Raw genomic sequence first — 20,717 nt, forward strand, 5'->3', positions numbered from 1 at the left:
ACTCAAATGTTCAGCTCTGAGCTCAGATCTTAATCCACTGCCACTCGATACTTGACTGGCCAACTCTGAACTCAGGTGAAAATCTAGTAGAAAACCTTTGGTCCAGCTGATAGTGGAGAGCCGATTCGGCGCCATTCGTGGCAATAATCGGTCAATATTTCTTCAAAAATTATACCGGTGAGAACGTAACCGTCAATGGCAAGACGGCGCTACTTCCCACAGCAGATAATTTCATGTTTTGGGCCGGTCGATAGGCCACCAAGACCGTGTGATATCACACCGCTATACTATTTCTGATTCCTGTGGGGATATGTAATTACTAGAGTTTAAAAAAAAGAACTATTTCGCACGGTCTATCATAAAGAAGCAGGCAGTTGAATTCAGACAGTCACTGCCTCGCTATCAGCGCCACTATGCACTTAGCCTAAGCGTGTTGTTTGATAGTTTTGAAAGCGTTTTAGTGTTGGCAATGCTTTGCGCTTTGCAGTGCGTTAAAAAGAGACAGCAGTTAGTGTTTTGCGTTTTCAAATATTTTTCTTTAACTTTTGCTTTACTACTTTGTTTTGAAAATTTCTTGTTAATTTCTTTTGCTTTGTTTTTGTTAATGGTTGATTTCAAATTTATGCTTCACCTGATGCTGATTGTCAGTTTTGTTGTTATCAACGCCCGTGGTATATATTTTACAGATTGATTGATTATTTGTTGCCAACGACGATGATGATGATGTGGTTGCATGCTGTGAATGTTGCTGTTTCTGTAGCTGGTGCTGTTGCTGTTGCGCGCCGCTCGTCTTTATATTGGCCGCAGCGGCGGCGGCCAAGCAACGTGCCTCCCGTTCTCTTTCGCGCTGCAACGCGGCAGCCGTGCCGCCCAGATGACGCAACGATGAGTGATGATGTGGTGGTGGATGCGGATGTGGATATGACGCTGGATGATGGTAATTGTGGGATGAGCGATGCAAGACGGGACCGGCAGACATGGGGCGATAGGGCAATTGTTGCGCTGGCCTATTGGTACGCACGGCCGTACATATGCATGTATGTAGGTCAACAGATGGCAGTATATGCAAGGCGCGCGGCCAGCATACATGCGGTTGGCGCAAACACAAAAAAATACAAAAGACGTGCAATTTTCAAGGTATACGCAAGCCAAAAGGATATGGTGGAGAAAGAAATAGAGAGAATGGAATAGAAGTAAAGAAAAGATTGCGTTTTTGAAAAATATTTTTTTTTTGTAATTTTTTTTTTAGTTTTCTGCGTTTTTTTGCTTTATTTGCTGTACCGATTCTTCATGTCCGACACTGTCATGCCCAGCCCGGAGTCTGACGATGGACTGCGTCCGGTGGCCGCGCTTACTTCCAAGTCAACATCGGTTACCTGCAGATATGTAAGGCAATTCAAGTAGTGTATGTACAAAAAGCATATACGAAGCCGACCTTATTGCCCGCATACATAGTATGTATGTATGTAAACTGTATATATAAATACGTTTGTTTGTATGTACGTAGGTTTAGAATTTGCTTTAAAATTTACAAAATTTTCTGTTAAATTTAATTTGTGGCATAGTTTGCAGCAATAAATTGCTCCAGAAAGTAGGCGTGGGTGCAGAAGAAAGAGGATAGTACAGAGAGCGTGTGAGTATGCTTGTATGTATTACGTTGGTTTTTTATGGTGATGGCACTAAATACATTTCGATTATTACAGCAAGCTTTATGTGGCCGGTGCATTTGATTGGCGGGGGACGGGTACTCAAGGTTTGGTGAAGTTGTTGTAGGCATAAATTGCGTATACTGGAATTATGATTTTCAGGTGAATGGTTGGTGAATAGCTGTTGGTGCAGTTGGGTATGGATTTTTATTTGCCAATTTGCAGATATTTGCTTTGGTGACATAAATTTTCCATTGGTGTGTGCATAAACTATGAGTACTTGTGGTGGCATTATTTTACATGAGTGATGCTAAAGTTATAATATGAGTTTGTTGTTATAATTTTTAATAAACGGTTAACGTATTTTACCAAGTTTTAATTAAACATATAAACGTCTGATATTTTTTATACTCTCGCAAGTTGTTTAAATGGAGTATATTTGTTTAACTAACGGTTGTTTGCATTACCTAAAACAAATTGAGACAGATGTAGCGTTAAAGCTCTACATGATACAAGTAGACGTACTTTTTTCAATTGCCCATTTTTGACAGATCACACGTGAGTCGTGTCAAATTGTTCAATACGAACCCCGTGGAAATGCGATTCGTCGCCGTTCGCTGCAACTCGGACTGACATATGTAACGACTTGGTGCAGTTTACGTCGAGGTCTTAAATTGAAAGCATAGAAAATACCTACTGCTTTTGTAAGAACTGGAACGCTCAACTTTCCCACGCGACATCGCTTCGCTTTATGGGCTTTTGAAAAGTTTCAAGAAGATCCGACGTTTTCGAACCAGATTTTGTTCAGCGATGAGACCGATTTCTGGCTAAATGTGTATGTAAACAAGCTCAAATGCCGCATTTGGGACCAAGAGAAACTTGAAGAGATTCAGGGGGAAACATAAGTAAAAACCAACGGCTTGGCTTTTGGTGGAACTTTCCTGTAATTTATCACTAAGGCAAGGTTAAGTTGAACAAACATCGGCCCAAATGTATGTATGTTCACAAAAGGGTTAAGCCAATGGTCTCCTGGCACCGTATACACTGTCTCATTGTGGTAAAACCCTGTCGTGCATAAACTTGTAAGTGCATTTTGCTCCAGCTTTCTTAAAAAGTGGGTGAGTCTCAAATGGTGAAAAATTTCCTGCATTAGGAGTAGTAGGGTGATATTGCGTTTGAGTTATAAATAGAAAAAATATGAAATGTTTTAAAAAGTGCTTTGAAAATACCTGCGGTTTTTACGCTTTTGAAATTTTTCTCTTAAATTTGAATTTTAGTAAATCCTTAGAAAATACCAAATTCTCTAATTTCTTATGCCATTTAAGCTAAAAATCCAAAATTGACATTCGAATATTGAAATATGCCATGATCGTGATGCAAGTAGCGTTAAACATTTTCGAAATTTTCAATAACTTTTGAATCAACTTAATATTAATGCGGAAGCTGAAATAACGCGTGCTTCTTAGACGTGTGGTTTTCGATGAAGTAACATTTTAGCAAGAAAATTTTTTTCAGCGTGAAGTATTCTCAATATTCTCATCATTCTTCTCAATAACATCCTCAAAGAGTCACTGTTTCGTGCGCTCTATGGGCAGAGAGAATCATTCTGCCAAAATTAAAGCCGCTTATGACAGGTATAGCTAAGATTAATGACCTTTTCGTGCTTGACTTAGAGTACGGTGATATGAACGTTTTGTACCAAAAGGACGGAGCTACAAGCCATACAGCTAACGAAACTTCAAGATCGTGAGATTCAACATTGACGGTTGACGCCTTGGAAGCGAATATTTGGCGAGTTATAGGTAGCAAAACTTTCGGATCGAATTTTTTTAAATCTGCGCGGCGTTCACTTGACTGAAATCATTTTGAAAACATAATAGTAGGTAAGTTGATAAGTAGAGTGGCTGTCTGAGAATGTATCTAAGCCTTTCGTAGGCCCATTGTGCAGCTACCGGACTGACGTATGGAACGACTTGGCGCATTTTGCGTCGAGATCTTAAATTGAAAACGTACAAAATACACCTTTTGCAAGCACTGAAGCCGCTTGGTCTTCCCAGGCGACATCGCTATGGGCTCTTGTAAAGTTCCAAAGAAGATCCGACGTTTTCGAGCGAAATTTGATTCAGCGATGAGACTCAGTTTTGGCTCAATGGGAATGTAAACAAGCAAAATTGCGTAAGAGCAACCTGAAGAGATTAAAGAGCTGCCATTTCATTGAGAGAAAATAACAGTTTGGTTTGGTTTGTGGACTGATGGACTGCCACTTCACACACATCGCATAAATGAATGGATTTTTCGAGAGAACACTTCGGTGAGCATATAATTTCATGTTTTGGGCTGGTCGATTGGCCACCTATTTCATATGATATCACACGTTTAAAGTTTTTCCTGTCAGGATATTTAAAGTCTAAAGTCTATGCAGACAATCCCATTTCGATACACGTGTGTCATTCGCCAGTTACCAGCCGATATGCTTGAACGAGTCTTCGAAAATCGACCTCAAGCTGAGTCGTAGCTGCGGCCAACATTTAAAAGAGATAATCTGCAGAAAATAAATGTGAAAGATTTTTCTTTTGAATTAAATTTGAAGTTTCTGCGTTTTTTCTTTAAAGAAAAGTAGGGAACCTCGAAGTGGATCACTCTTTAAAATAGTCGTTATAGGTCATTCCTTGTCCCCTGGCATGTCCGTCAGTTAGACAGTGACCTATTAGCACTCCTACTATTGTCCTTATGTCAATCTTTTTAAATTTTTAGAGTTGCTTTTATGCCAGGTTTGACTGTTTGTTGAGCAAGTAAGTTAAGGATTAACTCCAGCTGGACTCAGCGCTATTTATAATCGTTATTGTAATGGCGAACACTTATTTTAAAGCTTAGTACTCGACCATAACATTGAATTATATGCGTCTGCTTGAAAACCACATGTCTAAAAAGAAAGCACACGTATTCCACATCTCAAGTTAACATATGCTTAGCGTTTAAAAAGACGTCCGCAAAAATGCCGCTATTGTGACGTCAGCAAATGTCAGTCGCTAATGTGAAACTCATGATGAGCAAATTGACGCTACAGTAATGGATAAAATTGTTCAAGCTAGCGTACTTAAATGAGTGATAATATTTCTTATGAACGAGAGTTCAAATTTCTTAATGAGCAAAAAATTAAATTTGTTATATGAGCGGGAATTTATATAATTTTTCCATGAGCGAGAGTTTATAGTATAATTTGATATGTTAATATATATACGAGTATTCTTCAATGACTGTTCAAACTCTTTGTTGGCGTCTTTAAATTTGCATAGCTTTATTGAATATTTCTTCTTTGCTTGTAGTATTTTCGTATAGTTATAACGTTTGTTAACTGCTTGGGTATCCATAACCATAATTTTTTATAATTATTATTGCATTAATTTTTTTTTTATATGCAAGCCTAATGCAGCTGGGCTTGCGGCCGCGCTTAATTAGTGCTTTGACAATGAACGCTTTGCACGCTGGCTGAGCGCTTAAGGCATATTTAGGTTAGTACATTTGCTACAGTTTAAGAGTTATTGTATTTTTTTTTAATATTTTTTTTGAGAATTATGAACAAAAGTTTGTGAAAAATTAAACACTTGGCAATTGTGTTTGTTTTTTGTTGTAGTAATAAGTGTATAAAGTGTACATTATAATAAAAGTAAGGACATATTTTTGGTTTCTTTATGTATGTGTATGTATTATTTTTGTTTTTGTTTTTTAGTTTTGCTTGTCTGCTTTTATGATTTGTCTGCATTATTGTCTTATGTGTGTTCTTCCGCAGAGCATCCGAAAGACTTTTTAAGGATGTGTGTTCTAGTGTTTCAATATTGGATTTGTGAAAACTAATAGAAAAAGCTATAACAAATTTAGCGTTTGGCTGCATTTCTGCTTGTTAAACAACAACAATAAAATTTGTTTTAAATTATGCATATAAATAGTGTATTTTGGCAGATTCGTTACAGTGTCAGGAAATCATATTTAAAAATTAACAATTTCAAAGTAGAAATATTTTATATATTATAACTGTTACACATACATTTACAGCATATAGTTATTAGTTTTGGTTAATACAGCAATTACATTACAACAACAAGTATAGTTAACATGCCTTTTAGTAAATTACACAGTTAGTTAATTAGTTAGTGTTAGTTTAGCTGCCTTCGATGCGTTACTCTCCAGCGTATCTCCAGCGTATCGAACAAGCCATACCAGTTGCTCAAACAAACGGGCAGCGCTTGTGGTGCAACCTTGCGCCTACATATCTGCTGACGCATGCGCAATAGTGTTATGATTCTTGCATAGTGGAGAAATTATCTTTTTTTTTTGCGTTAAAAAAGTTATTTTAAGCTTATATGTTGGTATTCAACGAGTGATCCAAGTAGAGTTAATTTTTTTAAAAGTGTTTCCTTTGACAACTTTTCTTGACAACATCTCGAAAATTGCGCATATACAATTTTTTGTATTCATCAGATTTTGTATAGGAAAAACATGGCTCCTATCGATTGAGTGTTTCTTGACGACGTCTTGAAATACAGATAAAACTTTTGGTATAGATGAACTTGAACAGAAACACGAGTGGTTCAGTGAAAATAGAATAAAGTTTAAAGGAAATTTTAGTCCTGGTAGCTTCACCATGGGCCTACTAAAAGCTTAAGTGCGTCGCAGACAGCCAATCTATCTACCTAATTCCGCAGTCTCTCTACCTACATAGCTACATCGCCATTATGTTTTAAAAATGATTTCGGGCAAGTGTTGTTTCGCATTTCATCACGTAAAGACTTACGCCCGAATAACGCTTACAAATCCTTCAACCTTATAACACAAATTCACGTTCCGTAAATAATGTATTCTACGCGTTTCTCTTAACTTATGGTCAACAGAATCGGCCCACTGAGCATACTATGCGAAACACCAACACTCACCTAGATACCCAGCATTCATTATTAGATAATATTCGAACGAATAGACCAAGAGTAGCACAAAGTGAAGAAAATATAGCAGCCGCAGCTGAGAGTGAGAGACCGTGGAGAGTCGATTCGGCGCTGCTTGCAGCACTTCCTACTGCCGTATGGAACGACTTGACGCATTTTACGTCGAGATCTTAAATTAAAAGCGTACAAAATACAGCTTGTGTAAGAACTGAAGCAGTTCGATCTTCCTAAGCGATATCGCTTCGCTTTATTGACGAAAGCTCCAAGAAGATCCGACGTTTTCGACTCGAATTTCGTTCAGCCAGAAAAAAACAACTGTTGGGTGGAATCATCTGTTCATATTTAATCAAAAATGATGCCGGTGAGAACGTAACCGTCAACGGCGACCACTATCGCGCCATGAAAAGCGACTACTTGATGCCTGAAATTGAAACTCGTGCTCTCGACCACATTTGGTTTCTCCCTTAGACTTTTTCCTGTGGGAATATGAAAATTATGAGGTATATGCGGGCAATCCTGCTTCGATTCCGGCCTTGAAGCAAAACATAAGGCGTGTCATCCGCATGTCACCAGTCTAAATACTGGAACGAGTCATCGATTGGATTCAATGGCTGGTCCATCTGATTCTGAGCTACGGCAAACATTTGAAAGAGATGAATTTCAAAAAATAAATGGCAAAGAATTTTCTTTCGAATGAAAATAAACATTCCCCATTAGATTTGAAGTTTCTGTGTTTTTTTCTTTAAAACAGCAGTGAATCTCAAAGTGGATCACTTTTATAATTAATTAGTTAAATTATCAAAATTTATTTTAAGTTTTAAGTTAATAAAAATATAAGAAAAAAACATATTTTAATTTCATTTGTCCTTTGACCCATTCACAATTGGTAGTAAAAGTGATCTAAAATATTAAAAACAAAAAAATTGGCAACACTGAAGATACCGTTTATACCACTTAAGAGTGTAGGCGGATAACTCTCTTTCAAGAATTTAGCTTGATAACTTTGTTCCTGCTTATATATGCAAGTTTTCTGATATGAGAGTCGTAACAAGCAGAGAGAGCAATGACGAATCGAAGGCAGCTTATATTATGTAATAAGTAAACAGTAAGCATTGACATACGTATAAGTATGTGTGTGTATTTGTGTTAATTTTTGTATGGATATAGAGTACTTTTGTATTAGTATACGGGCTAATAGTATATTTGCTAATAATAATAATAGTAATAATAATAATAATAAACAATTTACGATTTCATAAATCTCTTCGTATATTCAGCGGAAAACAGTTATGGACCTTTAGGTATCTAATAGTAAATAGTGTCTGTATCGTAGAATAAATCTTCTAAAAAGCTTACCGGTAAATCACGTGCGGTTTCTCCTTTACGCTATAGAATTGAAGAGAATGGTAGAGAGAGAGGAAAAATAACAATATACTATATATTCAGTTTGGACTAGAGGGGGTTGAGGGTAGGCGGAATTAAAATAAAAAAGCGACTGTTTTTGCTTAGAGTATTATATCCTAGAAATATTCTCGGTAACTATTAAGTAAATACGATATATGTACTATACATATATTAGGAGTGGTCAGAATTTTCAAAAATAAAAAGGTTTTTGTATTTTTTAAATTATTATCAGTATCATAGAAATATTAACCGAAGATTAGAATTAAATACGACAAAAGAGTTTGAGTTATATGATATATGTAGATATATTAATAAAAAAAAAACATTTATTAAAAAAAAATAAATTAAAAAAGAATTAAGTTTATTGCATTGTTTTTTTTTTTTTAATTTTATATCCTAGAAATATGCTCTGGAAACTTGAATTCAATTTGACAGATATCCTTCGAGTTATTCGATATATGTATGTATATTAGGGGTGGTCGGAATTTACAAACAAATAAAATATATTTATTTTGCATTATTATTAAGTATTTTATACCCGTAGAAGGTCGGAGTCATGTGTAGAAGTTCACGCAAGTGAGGAAAGTTCTCTGATTGCCATTAATTTGGGAGTGGCCAGAAATAATTCCTTTACATGTGGCTCGAACAGTTCACGATTTCGGGTCTAAGATCCTCTGGATAGACAAAGAACATCTTGGAAGCGAGCTAAAGTGAGAAGACCGACCATTTCGGCGAAAAATAAACAACAGCTTCGAAAGAGGCAGAGATAAAACGCACGTTACAATCGATCACAGCACGTGCGGGATGGGATAGATATCGAGAAATATCGCCGAAATACGTGAGTATTGAGAGCTTGACAAGCTGCCGACAGGGCTAATGCTCAAAAATTCTATGAAAAAATGCGGCGACTAACAGAAGGTTTCAAGACCCAAGTATACTTCTGTATAACCCCCAGAGGTGATCTAGTGACTGATGCCCAGATCATATTAAAATTATGAAGGGAACACTTCTCCAACCTACTGAATGGCAGTGAAAGCATAATACTAGGAAAAAACAAACCCGATTCTCCAATCAATAAAATCTGCCGCTAACGTGGTGTCTACGCCAATATAGAAGAAGTTTATCGTTGGAATTTGCAAAAGTATGAACCTTTTGGTTATTGGCGATCATACCTGCTTTTTTTCAAAAATCTATCGAGTCATACCGAAACCTCCTTTAATATAATGTAAACATGTAGTTTTTTCTTGTTTCTGACTACACCTAACCCCGTAACATTATATCGCCTTAACAAAGTTTTTGTTACATGGTTTGACTTAAAGGTAACGAAAAGCCAATATATTAGTAGTAGAGAAATGTGAACTCACCCTGTGCCTTTCCACGCTATACGGATCACGTTCTCTACGATAAACAAGCTCATCGTATCGCGTACGATCCTCTGGATATATAAGTTCGCGTAGTTCCGTCACTAACGTATGCTAAATATTTGAAAAGAGATTGCGATTAGTGAGCTCGAAAAGTAGAGGGAGCAGACGATTTCAAAAAAAAATTTAAAGACTTATAAATAAATTCCCAAAAAACACACACTTACTTTCTCATATGTGTCTAACATTTCTAATAAGACGGCAACAAAGGCATCTATGGTCATCGCTCTCGCAGCATATTCAGCAATATAATACGAGAGACTTGCGAATTGATGGCGTGGCAGGAGCGAGCGTGCTTTCTCCTCCACCATAGCGGTTATTTGACCTTTTCGACGAGCTCTGCAACCAAAATTTTAAATTTAATTTAAGTGTTATATTTATTTTTGTATTTTAACGCTAACACTCACCTCGTCCCCGTCGGACTATACGCGTCCCAAGGCTCCATCTCTATGGATGTACAGGAATGTGGCACTTTACCAACATCACGTATGACAAGCGACATACGTTTATGGTATTTCAGCTGACTGACCGCCTCGTCATGGGTCACGTCGAGAAATGACTGACCATTGACCTCGAGTATCTCGTCGCCGACCATGAGGCCAGCACGATCTGCGACACTGTCCTTATCGACGCCGGTGACGAAGATGCCGAGGCCGTACTCAACGCCGCCGCGTATCATTAGACCCAGCGACTGACCCGGTTCAATGAGCAGCTCTACGCGTCGAATTCTAAGTAAGTTTGACAGTAAAAAGTTAGAGATTAAATGACATACATATATAAAAGTATAGTATACGGTACAACGAACTCACTCACCTCTCACGACGATCCGTATGCCGTCCACCATACTCCATGGGTGGCGAAGCGGGACGACCATGTCGGTCCATCCAGGAACATGTCTGACGAAATGGTAGACCACCGCCGCCAATCATCGTCGCTCCGGGCGGTAAGCCGGCCGCCGATTGTGGCAGTAGTGGCGCCATCGATGCGTACATGGGATCCCGCGACGAGGGTGGACCAAAGCCATGTAGTGGCGCGTGGGAGTTGAGCGTCGGTGGTGAGCGCACCGTCATACTGATTTGACGTGATGATTTCAATATCTGCACACATCTCTGCGTTAAGAAAAAATTTGGCAATAGAAGAGACAAAAGAGAAAAGAGAAGGAGGAGCACAGACCGAATAAACGAAGGAAATAAAAGTGAAAATAAAAGCAAAGCGAAATCGAACACAATCAAATTATTAAGTGGAATTAAATATAACGGAAATGAAAATGAAATGAGGAGTCACACAAAAGCAAAATTTACGGGGAAAACTATGTCAAATCAAGCGGCTAAAAGGAAGCGGAAACTGAATGTTGGAAGTAAGTGAACAACTGAATACTGTAACTGTAAAATAGCTTAAGTGCTGTGCCTGTGGTTTGAATATGTGCGGTGCAGTCTGTCTATTCCTTCATATGTTAGTTTGTATTGGTGTTGGTGTTTGTGTGGAAATACAACGCTGTGCAGTGCGAAAGTGCGAGCGGGTAATCGGGAGGAGAACGGGGGTTTTCAACAAATGAACGGCTTCCTACGCAATAAATTATGCATTTCCTTTACCAGGTTATGCTTTATTGAATAGCGTGCATTTTTTTGGGACGACTTACGAGGGTTACCTTTTATATTTCGGGATTAGAAAACTAAAACAAATACTACTAAACGTCGAATATCGCTTATTGTTTTTCAAAATGCATTTGAACCATTTGTCGAAGCATTTTTTTCACTCAGATTGAGGTATCTCCAAAACAAGCATTCTGAACGCAACAACCACCTCTTCAGGTGTCGAAAACCGTTAATCTTTTAGTTTATTTTTTACGTAAGGGAATGAAAAGAAGTCCTTCGGTGCCTCGTCAGCGCGTTATAGGGTGGATGGCTCATCAAATCGATGTTTTGAATGCTCAAAAATGCCGTTGTTTCAGTGGATGTGTGAGAACTAGAAGCTGAAGAGCTTGAGCTAAAGAGTTCACTGATTTATTGAAAGACAACCGGTAAAAAATTAATGCGTACTACTCTGAATTTATTGTTCTGCGTTTGTTGTTGTTGTTGCAATGGCTATCTGGTCCTCGTTAGAGTGGTAAGGTTCAGATAAGTTGTCACCGAAGTCATCCAACGTGTTATTTTGACGGGGTCCGACCATACGGAGAGTGGTGTCAGTTGTGTAAGGTTAGCTGGGCATGCAAAGGGGTGGTTCGAGTCAGACGAGACGTTGCATGCTGCACATATATTTGATATGTCGGGGTCGAATGTAGATGGTATTTAATCTGCTTTATTACCCAGAACGGGGCTGCGCAAGGGTTTACACGATACGTACCGAATTGATTTTATTCGACCAAGGGCAGTTCGGAGATCTAAAGTCGTTTGAGTCGGTAAGTTTAAGATTAAGCTCTGCGTTGGTTCAGTGGTATGGTGGTGATATCTTCAGATTTCCAAAAAAAAAAACACAAAACAATATGCTCTGAAGTGCTTCGCTCGTGAACAACTTTCGTAACATTTCTCTCGATCAATAGATACGAGGCTTTGTTCAAGCAATATTGAAAGTACAGGATTTGTCCGAAAAGTAATATGACTGAATTTCTTCCGCCGAGACTGTACTTCGGAGCATGCACGCACTGACTGGATTCGGTAGAGGGCGTTCCTAGCTAAGGAGCGAGTGATTGTCTCTGAGCACCTGGAGAGCCAGGGCAAACATTTTCGCGCGACGTGTTTCTGTGGTGTGTATTGGTGGCACCAGGCCTTTTTGGATGGCCGGGAAGAGGCCGCTGATGAAGATCGTGGGAGGCTTGCGACCTCAACAAACACCGACAATGCGACTCGTGTGCGCAAAGTTTTGAACTCAGACCGTCGACTTAGTATTCGTTTAATTGCCCAGATGTTAAATTTATCAAAATCTGTGATTGAAGGGTCAATCGGGTCCGACAAAACATCGCAGCCGACTGGAAGTTGCACCACAATAATGTCCCGGCTCACACCGCCTTTCTTGAGAATAGCTACCTAACCAAGGCAGGCATCACAACGATACCGCAGCCGCCCTATAGCCCAGATGTGGCCCCCCCGAACCTGAAAATGCCGATGAAAGGCAAGTATTTTTAGATGACAGAGGGAACCCAAGCAGAATGGCCGGAGAATTCCTTCCGTGACGTCTTTAATGCTTGGAAGGAGCCCATTTTGAAAGTTTTTAAAGAATTGTAACTCTTGGTTCAATCAATTTTTTTAAATAGACTCAGTCCTATTACTTTCCGGACAAACCGTGTATAGTTTGTTTTTTCTACTAATACCCATACTAGTAACACTAGTCCGTTATTAAGCTTCATCGGCAAAGAAAGAATTAAGTTCATGTAAAAAATAAACCTACAAAAATGTTACGGGTTTAATTATTTTTTTTCCGAGATGAATATTTTAAGTTACTATAAGCAACAGAAAAAACGCTCTTACATCAAAATGTGCTGTGTATGTATCACAATAAAGATGTCAAATTTCGCGACAAAGTTGTGAGTTGCCAGATTGAAACAGTAGGGTTGTCGAATTCCGAAATATATAAGGGAACCTACTTATTTTTAGCGATGCTTTTATGATTTAAAATACAAAAAACATACAGAAAAAATTCCGTTTTCCTTTAATTTGTATAAAAATATAATATGGCAACATTTTAATGTAAATAATTTTTTAATTGAACAATTTCTGTAGAGGAAGTAGTTTTGAAGAAAGCGGCCTTCGTTTGTATATCGCCTTATGGCTTGTTAGGCGCTGAAAAGGGCTCTACTACTTAATAGAACAATTCATTAAATTTATTACTGAAAAGAGTCTTAATAGAGCAACTCAGCAAATGTTGAAAAAGGTTGCCACTTGTCAATATTCTTAAAGAATATGTTTTAGTAATGCTCAAAAATAAAAGTAGCTTTTTATACATTTTTTATTTTATGTGCATTAGAAACATTGGAAATCAGTTATAAACCCTCACCTACGTACTGCCATGGGGAAAATCGTGCTTTTCTTTGTGCAAATCTTTTATAATGTAGCATCACTGACGCTGTACGTTTACTAATATGTGTGTACTGTATTGGAACCATGTGCCATAAAAATTGGTCAGTGTGTGTTGAATAACAGAAACGTACTTAAGTCTATTAAATTGAAATAAGTTGGCTTAGAAAAATTATAAAAATAAAAATGTTAAAGAAATGATTAAAACAAAAAGACATTACAAAAACATTGAAAACAAAAACAAAAAATAATAATAATGGTAACGAAAACTTATCTATTGCCAATTTTTTCTCATTGTGTATTAAAAGTGTCAAAGGGAATTGTGTCACATGGCCAATCGTTTTACTCAATCAAAATGCAACTCATTTCAATCAAAAAAATTGCCAATTTTGAATTTTCGCAGGGAAATTGTTTGGTTTTGTTATTTGAATATTTATTATTAATAACAGTACTTTAAGTAATACCATATATATAGAAATAATGTGAGCAATGAGATGTACGTTTACTTTTGTGCATGAATGTAATGAAGGCGATGAGCATGATGGCAAGTGTAACAACTATTTCTACACTAATTTGCTGTGCATTGGTGAGTAAAAATGTGGACACAATTTACGAAGTGCGCTCTAGAAGGTTGAGCCAGTCCATTAAATAAACTTTAGACCAATATTCCCTATTAAAAAATTCGACCTCATAGCCCGACATTTTATAATATCTTCTCATATGCTCTTCTGGCATACACGCTTATGCCTGCCAACTGCCACAAATTGCTCTTCAATAATCAGCACATTAATGTCGCCTATCATTGGCACTTTATTGACGAAGTAGCCGCATTTTCCAATGAACAACATTTTGCATGAAAATCGGCGCGCTGCTGTCAACTTTTTTGTTTTCAACAGTTGACCTAATTTCGGTGTGAAATCATCAGCAATTGCCTTGTGTGTGTGTGCAGTTATGTATGTGTGTGTAAATGCGCGCTAAGTTAACTCCATGTTGATAAATTTGTGTGCGAAATTTCGCAGGTTTATGCATACATATTGACGCTGCATATGATTGATTTCAGCAACCCAGTAGTAAATACCAGTAAACGAGCTGCTGCGGAGGCTGTACCACTGCGGTATGATGTTGGTATGGGTAAGAGCACATATGTATGTAAGTGAGAGACTAGCGGTTAACATACGAATACATGCATATTTGTTTTCCAAACTGTAGCCTAAATTTATGCTAAACTGAAATATCTTTCACACATAAAAAGGTTGTTCTTATAAGCACTTGATACGATCGATTACGATCGATCAGCTTGTATGGCAGCTATGTGTTATAGTGGTCCGATCAGAATAATTTTTAAGTGGTTTATATCATTACCTTGGACAATGATATGTGCTGAATTTCGTCAGGATATCTTGTTAAATAAAAAAATTTTTCATACAACAACTTGATTTTGATCCATCGGCTTATATGATAGCTATATGCTAAAACGGTCCGCTCTCAATAATTTCCAAGGAGATTATACCACTTTTTTAGGCAATAATATGTGCAAAGTTTCGTCAGGATGTCTCAGTAAATTAAAAAGCTTTTCATACAAGCACTTGATTTTAATCTATCAGCCTGTACGACAGCTATATCCTATAGAAGCTCAATCTAAATGATTTCTTCGGAGATTGTACCGTTGCTTTGTGCAATAATGTATGCCAAATTTCGTCACGATATCTCGCTAAATAAAAAAGTTTTCCATACAAAACCATACAGTTTGTACGATAGCTATATGCTATAGTGGTCCGATATTGGCGGTTCGGACATAAAAGCAGTCTTTTAAAGCGAAAAAGACTTATGCTAAATTCCAGCTCGATATCAGCAGCCCTTCAGTGCATCTCAACCAGCGTACCACAAATTTATCATTTGTTTACCGCCGGCCACTTGTTGTTGCACTTTTCCGTATTTAAATGCAAATTTTTGCAAAATTTCGGAAAATTTGTGAACTGTGCGAAATAGTGTAGCTGCTGCGAGCATAACTTTGCATTTCCGTTCGCTAAAGGTGGAAATTAAATTTTTGGCGTAAATGCTTTTGTGTTCATACTCAAAATAGTTTTTTTTTTCACTTTTTTTCAAATATTTGCGCGCATCTTTGTAAATGCGACGCCCTGCCACCCAATCAGAATTTGTGTGGAGAAATCTAGACACACTGTGGTACACACATCCATAGACACATGCATATACTATACAAATAACATTGAAGCGACGGGTGGCTGTTAGCTGGTGGCGTGTGGAGTGTTCGTGTGATATTGTACGTGAGAATGTGGCAACTGCTACGGCTAGTACTTGTCTGTATATATACGTATTTATGCAAATATAAGTAAGTTTCTAATTTTTTTTTGGTGTATGGCTTTGAGTTGCACTACCATGACTGCAAGCGGCGCATCAAATTCACATGTTTTCGTCTTTTGGTTAGCTGCTGCAATTGAAATTTGTGTGGCTTGAATGGCGTCTGGCACCGGTGCTTTATTATTACCTCATTCTATGCAGATTTGAGTTGTACGAGTGCACTTCGCAAATAGCTGTATTTTAATAACAAACGATTTGCTTAGGTGGAGGCATTCAATCATTTACGAAACTGCTATCATGTCTATGTATGTACATATGTAAGTGTATGTATGAAAGCGCTTGATGTATATTATAAGTGAAAAGGTGCTCATACTGCGGCTAGTATGGGTCGAAATGAGACGCAAAGCATTTTAAGGTTACTGAGCAGACAGTTTTTTTTTACTTTTTGGTAGCTTGACATGCCACATGTTTTTTTCTAAAATAGTACTATAATAGTTATAAGGCGCTTGGCAGTGGCTTCTACCTTTTTCATGCAACATAGTCCAAGGGACTGAACTTATATTGAAAACCTTCAGAGTTTCTCAGGAAACATATTTCAAGCCAAGCTGTCTGGCCCATAAAAGTAAGAATTCTCTTTTGTATGCGCCGTTATCAACTGCTCAGTACTGTAACAGCAAACCGCAGACTTACAGCTTTTACATATATTCGACAGCAGTACCGACTATTTAGGAAAACAAAATAACTAATCAGGCTTTGTGATGCAAAAAGATGACAAAACAAGACGAGTTATTATAATTAAATTAGATAAAAAAAAATTATAAAACTCGACCAAACCCTTGCTTCAATACTTTTTCAGAAGCACTGCAGTTTTGAAGATTCTTCTTAAGGATGTAAAATATGTCGTTCAATAAACTGCTGGGTCATATCCCTACGAAAAGTACACTACAAGAATGGCTACAAGAATGACTTATGCCTTTCAAAAGTTATGGAAGACACGAAAATATTATTTATTTTGATTGCAACGAAGCTATAAAACCCGTCACTACCCTTCAATCAATGAAATAGTTACGCATGCGCCTAAAAGTAGATTACAAAAATTACCTATAGCATTAAAAATTTATGAAAAAAAGAAAATATTATTTATTTTTGTTGCAACGAAGCTATAATACTCTTCACAGGCGAATATTTTTATAGAACAATGTAATTTAGCTTGAATTTGATCGGCCAGTTTGTATGGCAGCTATGTGCTACAGTGGTCCGATATGAAAAATTTCTTGGGATATTGTAACGCTGCTTTATGCAAAAATCCATGCCAAATTTTGTGAAGATATCTCGTCGCATAAAAAAGATTTCCATACAAACACTTGATATTGATTGTTCAGTTTGTATGACAGCTATATGCTTTAGTGGTCTGACCTGAAGAATTTCTGCGTAGAATGTAGCGTTATTTTAGGCAATAATTCATGTCAAATTTCGTAAAGATTTCTCGTCAAATGAAAAAGTTTTCCTTATAAAGACTTGAGTTTGATCGACCAGTTTGTATGCCAGCTATATGCTATAGTAGGCCGATATGAACAATTTCTTGTGATATAGTAGAATTACTTTGGATAATAATCATTGCCGAATTTCGTGACGATATCTTTACAAATAAAAAAGTTTTCCGTACAGGGACTTGAGTTAGTTTGATAGCAGCTTAATCTCTCTCTCTATGATAAATTCCACCGTTCAAACATATACGAATACCAGGTAGTATCATTGTCACCAACAATAATGCCACACATTCATACAAACAATTTGAAAACGCCAAGTAAGCCAGAGCAGCCGTAGTGGCAACTACAAGAGCAACTACTATATGGCATACCGTTGACAGTTAGATATGCAATTCATAAATCGATTCAATTAAGTTTCGCAGATGAGTTGCTTGCACACATACAAACTATGTACATGAGAGTGTCTGTGTATGTGCTAAAGGAGTGAATAGCGGATTTGAATATAAATCGTTTTGTGAGCTAAATTGGTGTACATACATATGTGTGTGTAGGTGTATGTGAGGATATGTAAATGGTTGTTGGGGCATGCAAGTTGATCGACGACAATTGACATAACTGCTGATGAATACAGGGTGTCACAACTCAGGCTGCTCAACGCCGGCAACAGTAACATCTCACAGGCTTGTGCTTGTATATTTTTGTGTGTGTGTGTGTGCTCTCGTTTTGGTATGCAAAGGAAATTACATTAAAAATCAATAAAGTGTACAACAACATTAAAGGCATTTACAATGCTGCTCACAACAGTTAACTTCATTGTTAGTGTAATTTAATGGCTTCGCTAAAGTCTGCATGGCAATGAGCTATGAATTTGTGTGACTGTGTGTTTGTGTGTCGATATGTAAAATGCACTGAATTTATGATAAATGCCTTTATATGTGTTTGTATGTAAGAGTGCTGGCAGTAGGCGCTCGTGTTGTATGTATATTAGAGCGGGTCGATTTTTTTATAAAAACTCGTTTTTGAGAAATATTCTACGGATCATGCTGAACAATTTTTACTAACAGAATACGACTCTAAAAACGGTGTAGAGCCACCGACATGTTTAGGTGAAGCTTAATTTTTCGGATTAAGAAAATTTGTTCGTCAGTTTTTGAGATAGTCGAATGAATGAATTTGGTTCATCAGTTTTTGAAATATCCGAATGAAATTTAATACTTAGGTGCATTTTACTATTCTATTGAGCATTTACCGAAATCGGCGAGATAGTACAACTATATCACATTTCTGCGATACAATCGGTTATACTGATTTATAACACATCGATTTAAAAATCGCTGGCTCGAAATCGGTTTAGACCCACCGTATCTTTGGTAAAGCTCCTCAAAATTATCCGCAAAAGATTTCCCGAAGCCTAAATTTTATTTAAAAAAAATCGACCAGCTCTAATGTTCACACACACATGCAACTTTAAAAAAGTTATTCAAAATGATCCGTAGAACGTTTCCCGCATCCGAACTTTCATAAAAAAAAATCGACGCGCTCTAATGCTAACGCACACACATGCGTTTTTGGAAAAGTTATTCAAAATGAACCGAAATTTAAAAAAAAAATCGACCCGCTCTAATACTCCATACATATGTATGTACATATATACAAGCATATTTGAAAAAGTTAATCAGAATAACCCGCAGAGCATTTCCCGGCAATCAAAATTTTATTTAAAAAAATCGACCCTCTCTAATGCTCACTCACATACATGCATCTTTGAAAAAGCTAATCAGAATGATCTGTAGAATATTTCACGCATCCGAAATTTTATTTAAAAAAAATCGACCCGCTCTAATACTCACACGTAAACTCGCATCTTTGGAAAAGTGACACAAAGAACATTTTCCACAACCGAGATTTTATAAAAAAAAAGGCTTTTATACAAAAAAAATTTATTTAAAAAAATCGACCCGCTTTAATGTTCATACATGCATATATTACATCTTTATGAGCACGTGTTCTTCTGAATGAAGACTGCATTCTGACAATAATTTACAAACATATTCGTGCATGTATGTATGGATGTATAACAGGATATACATATGTGTGAGTGTATTACAGCATGTATGTGTAAGTGTTTGGCATTAAATTCACAAAGTATGGCGAAAACTATTGTCATTACGCTAACGAGCTGGCCATTTTCACACATGTAAAACGTCTATATATGTATGTGTATGTGCATGCTTGAAGCTGTTAATGATCCGTTAATGGAATGAGCAAAATTTTTAATGGCAAACACGCTCGTTTATGTGTATGTGTGCATGCACCTTGGCTACAAATCTACTTTAATACAGATTGTATGCTGAGAATGGGTTAAGCCCAAGATGAGGTGAATGTATTAGTGTACGCATGCAAGTCTTTGTCAAACTATGCTTAATGATCAATCGATTGTTCGATGGCATGATTTTACGTTTGATTGATTGCCCGTTTACACGATTATATAACGCAAAGTTTAGTTGTTGGTAGTTATGCTAGTTATATATATACTGAATATGCGTTTGGTGATAATGTGCGCTAGCCAATAGTATCATACTCACTTTTAACGCCTCCTCGTGATTTATTGAAGTGAACGGCGTGCCATTCACCTCTAGGATTGTATCACCGGGGCGCAGGCCGGCGCGCTCAGCCACTGAATTCTCTTCGATGCGTGAGATATAGACGCCTAATCCTGCGTTGTTGCGCCCATAGTTGCCATTATTCACATTCATTCGTATATTAATCGTGTCGTTATTAAATCGTTGAATTGCGTGTTCGTTGAGGTGATTAGTTGCACAATTGGTTTGGTGTTGTAATTGAAATTGTTGTTGTGCGGCAGCAGTAAATGAAAGATAAGAGGGGAAGATTAATACTCAGTGCAAAGTAGGTGCTTAAAAAATAGGTTATGGATTAGCTGTATATGAAAAGAAATATTTGAGGTTAGAAAAATAATTGTAAGAAAATGTGAACTATCAAAGAATATGAAGCAAATTATTGTTAGTAAAATATTAACAATAATTTGTGCTGAATTTCTTGAAGATATTTTGTCAAATAAAAAAGTTTCGCATACACGGATTTGATTTTGATCAGTCAGTTTGTATGACAGCTATATGCTATAGTGGTTCGTTAACGACGGTTCCGACAAATAAGCAGTGTCTTAGGAGAAAAAAGGCCGAGTGTAAAATTTTAGATCAATATCTCGAAAACTGAAGTATAAAATCGGGTATATATAGAGGAATTAATATGGATGTGATCGTCTTAGAAGGATGGAGCCATGTGCAGAAGCCATGTGCCAAGTTACGGAAGTCTCTGAGCGGCATTCACTTGGGAGTGGTCAGAAACAAATCTTTTACATGCGGGTCAAGCAGCTCACGACTTCCGGCCATAGACCAAGTATTCTCTGGGTAACCAAAAAACATCCTACAGCGGTCATATAAAAGAGCGTGAATTCGATGTAGGATTC

The 20,717-nt window shown here is 37.2% G+C and overlaps 1 protein-coding gene across 1 annotated transcript in view; it reads right to left on the minus strand.

The window, feature by feature from the left end:
- LOC120778707 overlaps positions 1–20,717 on the minus strand; it is a 111,571-nt gene that overhangs the window by 56,170 nt on the left and 34,684 nt on the right. Inside the window, 8 exon segments of the mRNA XM_040110668.1 lie at positions 632–1,007; positions 1,282–1,376; positions 7,943–7,972; positions 9,355–9,465; positions 9,579–9,750; positions 9,819–10,139; positions 10,225–10,520; positions 19,816–19,946. Coding sequence (XP_039966602.1) covers positions 632–1,007; positions 1,282–1,376; positions 7,943–7,972; positions 9,355–9,465; positions 9,579–9,750; positions 9,819–10,139; positions 10,225–10,520; positions 19,816–19,946 — 1,532 coding nt within the window.

The sequence above is a fragment of the Bactrocera tryoni genome, chromosome 5 (assembly GCF_016617805.1).
Source record: "Bactrocera tryoni isolate S06 chromosome 5, CSIRO_BtryS06_freeze2, whole genome shotgun sequence".
In the NCBI taxonomy this organism is placed as follows: Eukaryota; Metazoa; Arthropoda; class Insecta; order Diptera; family Tephritidae; genus Bactrocera; species Bactrocera tryoni.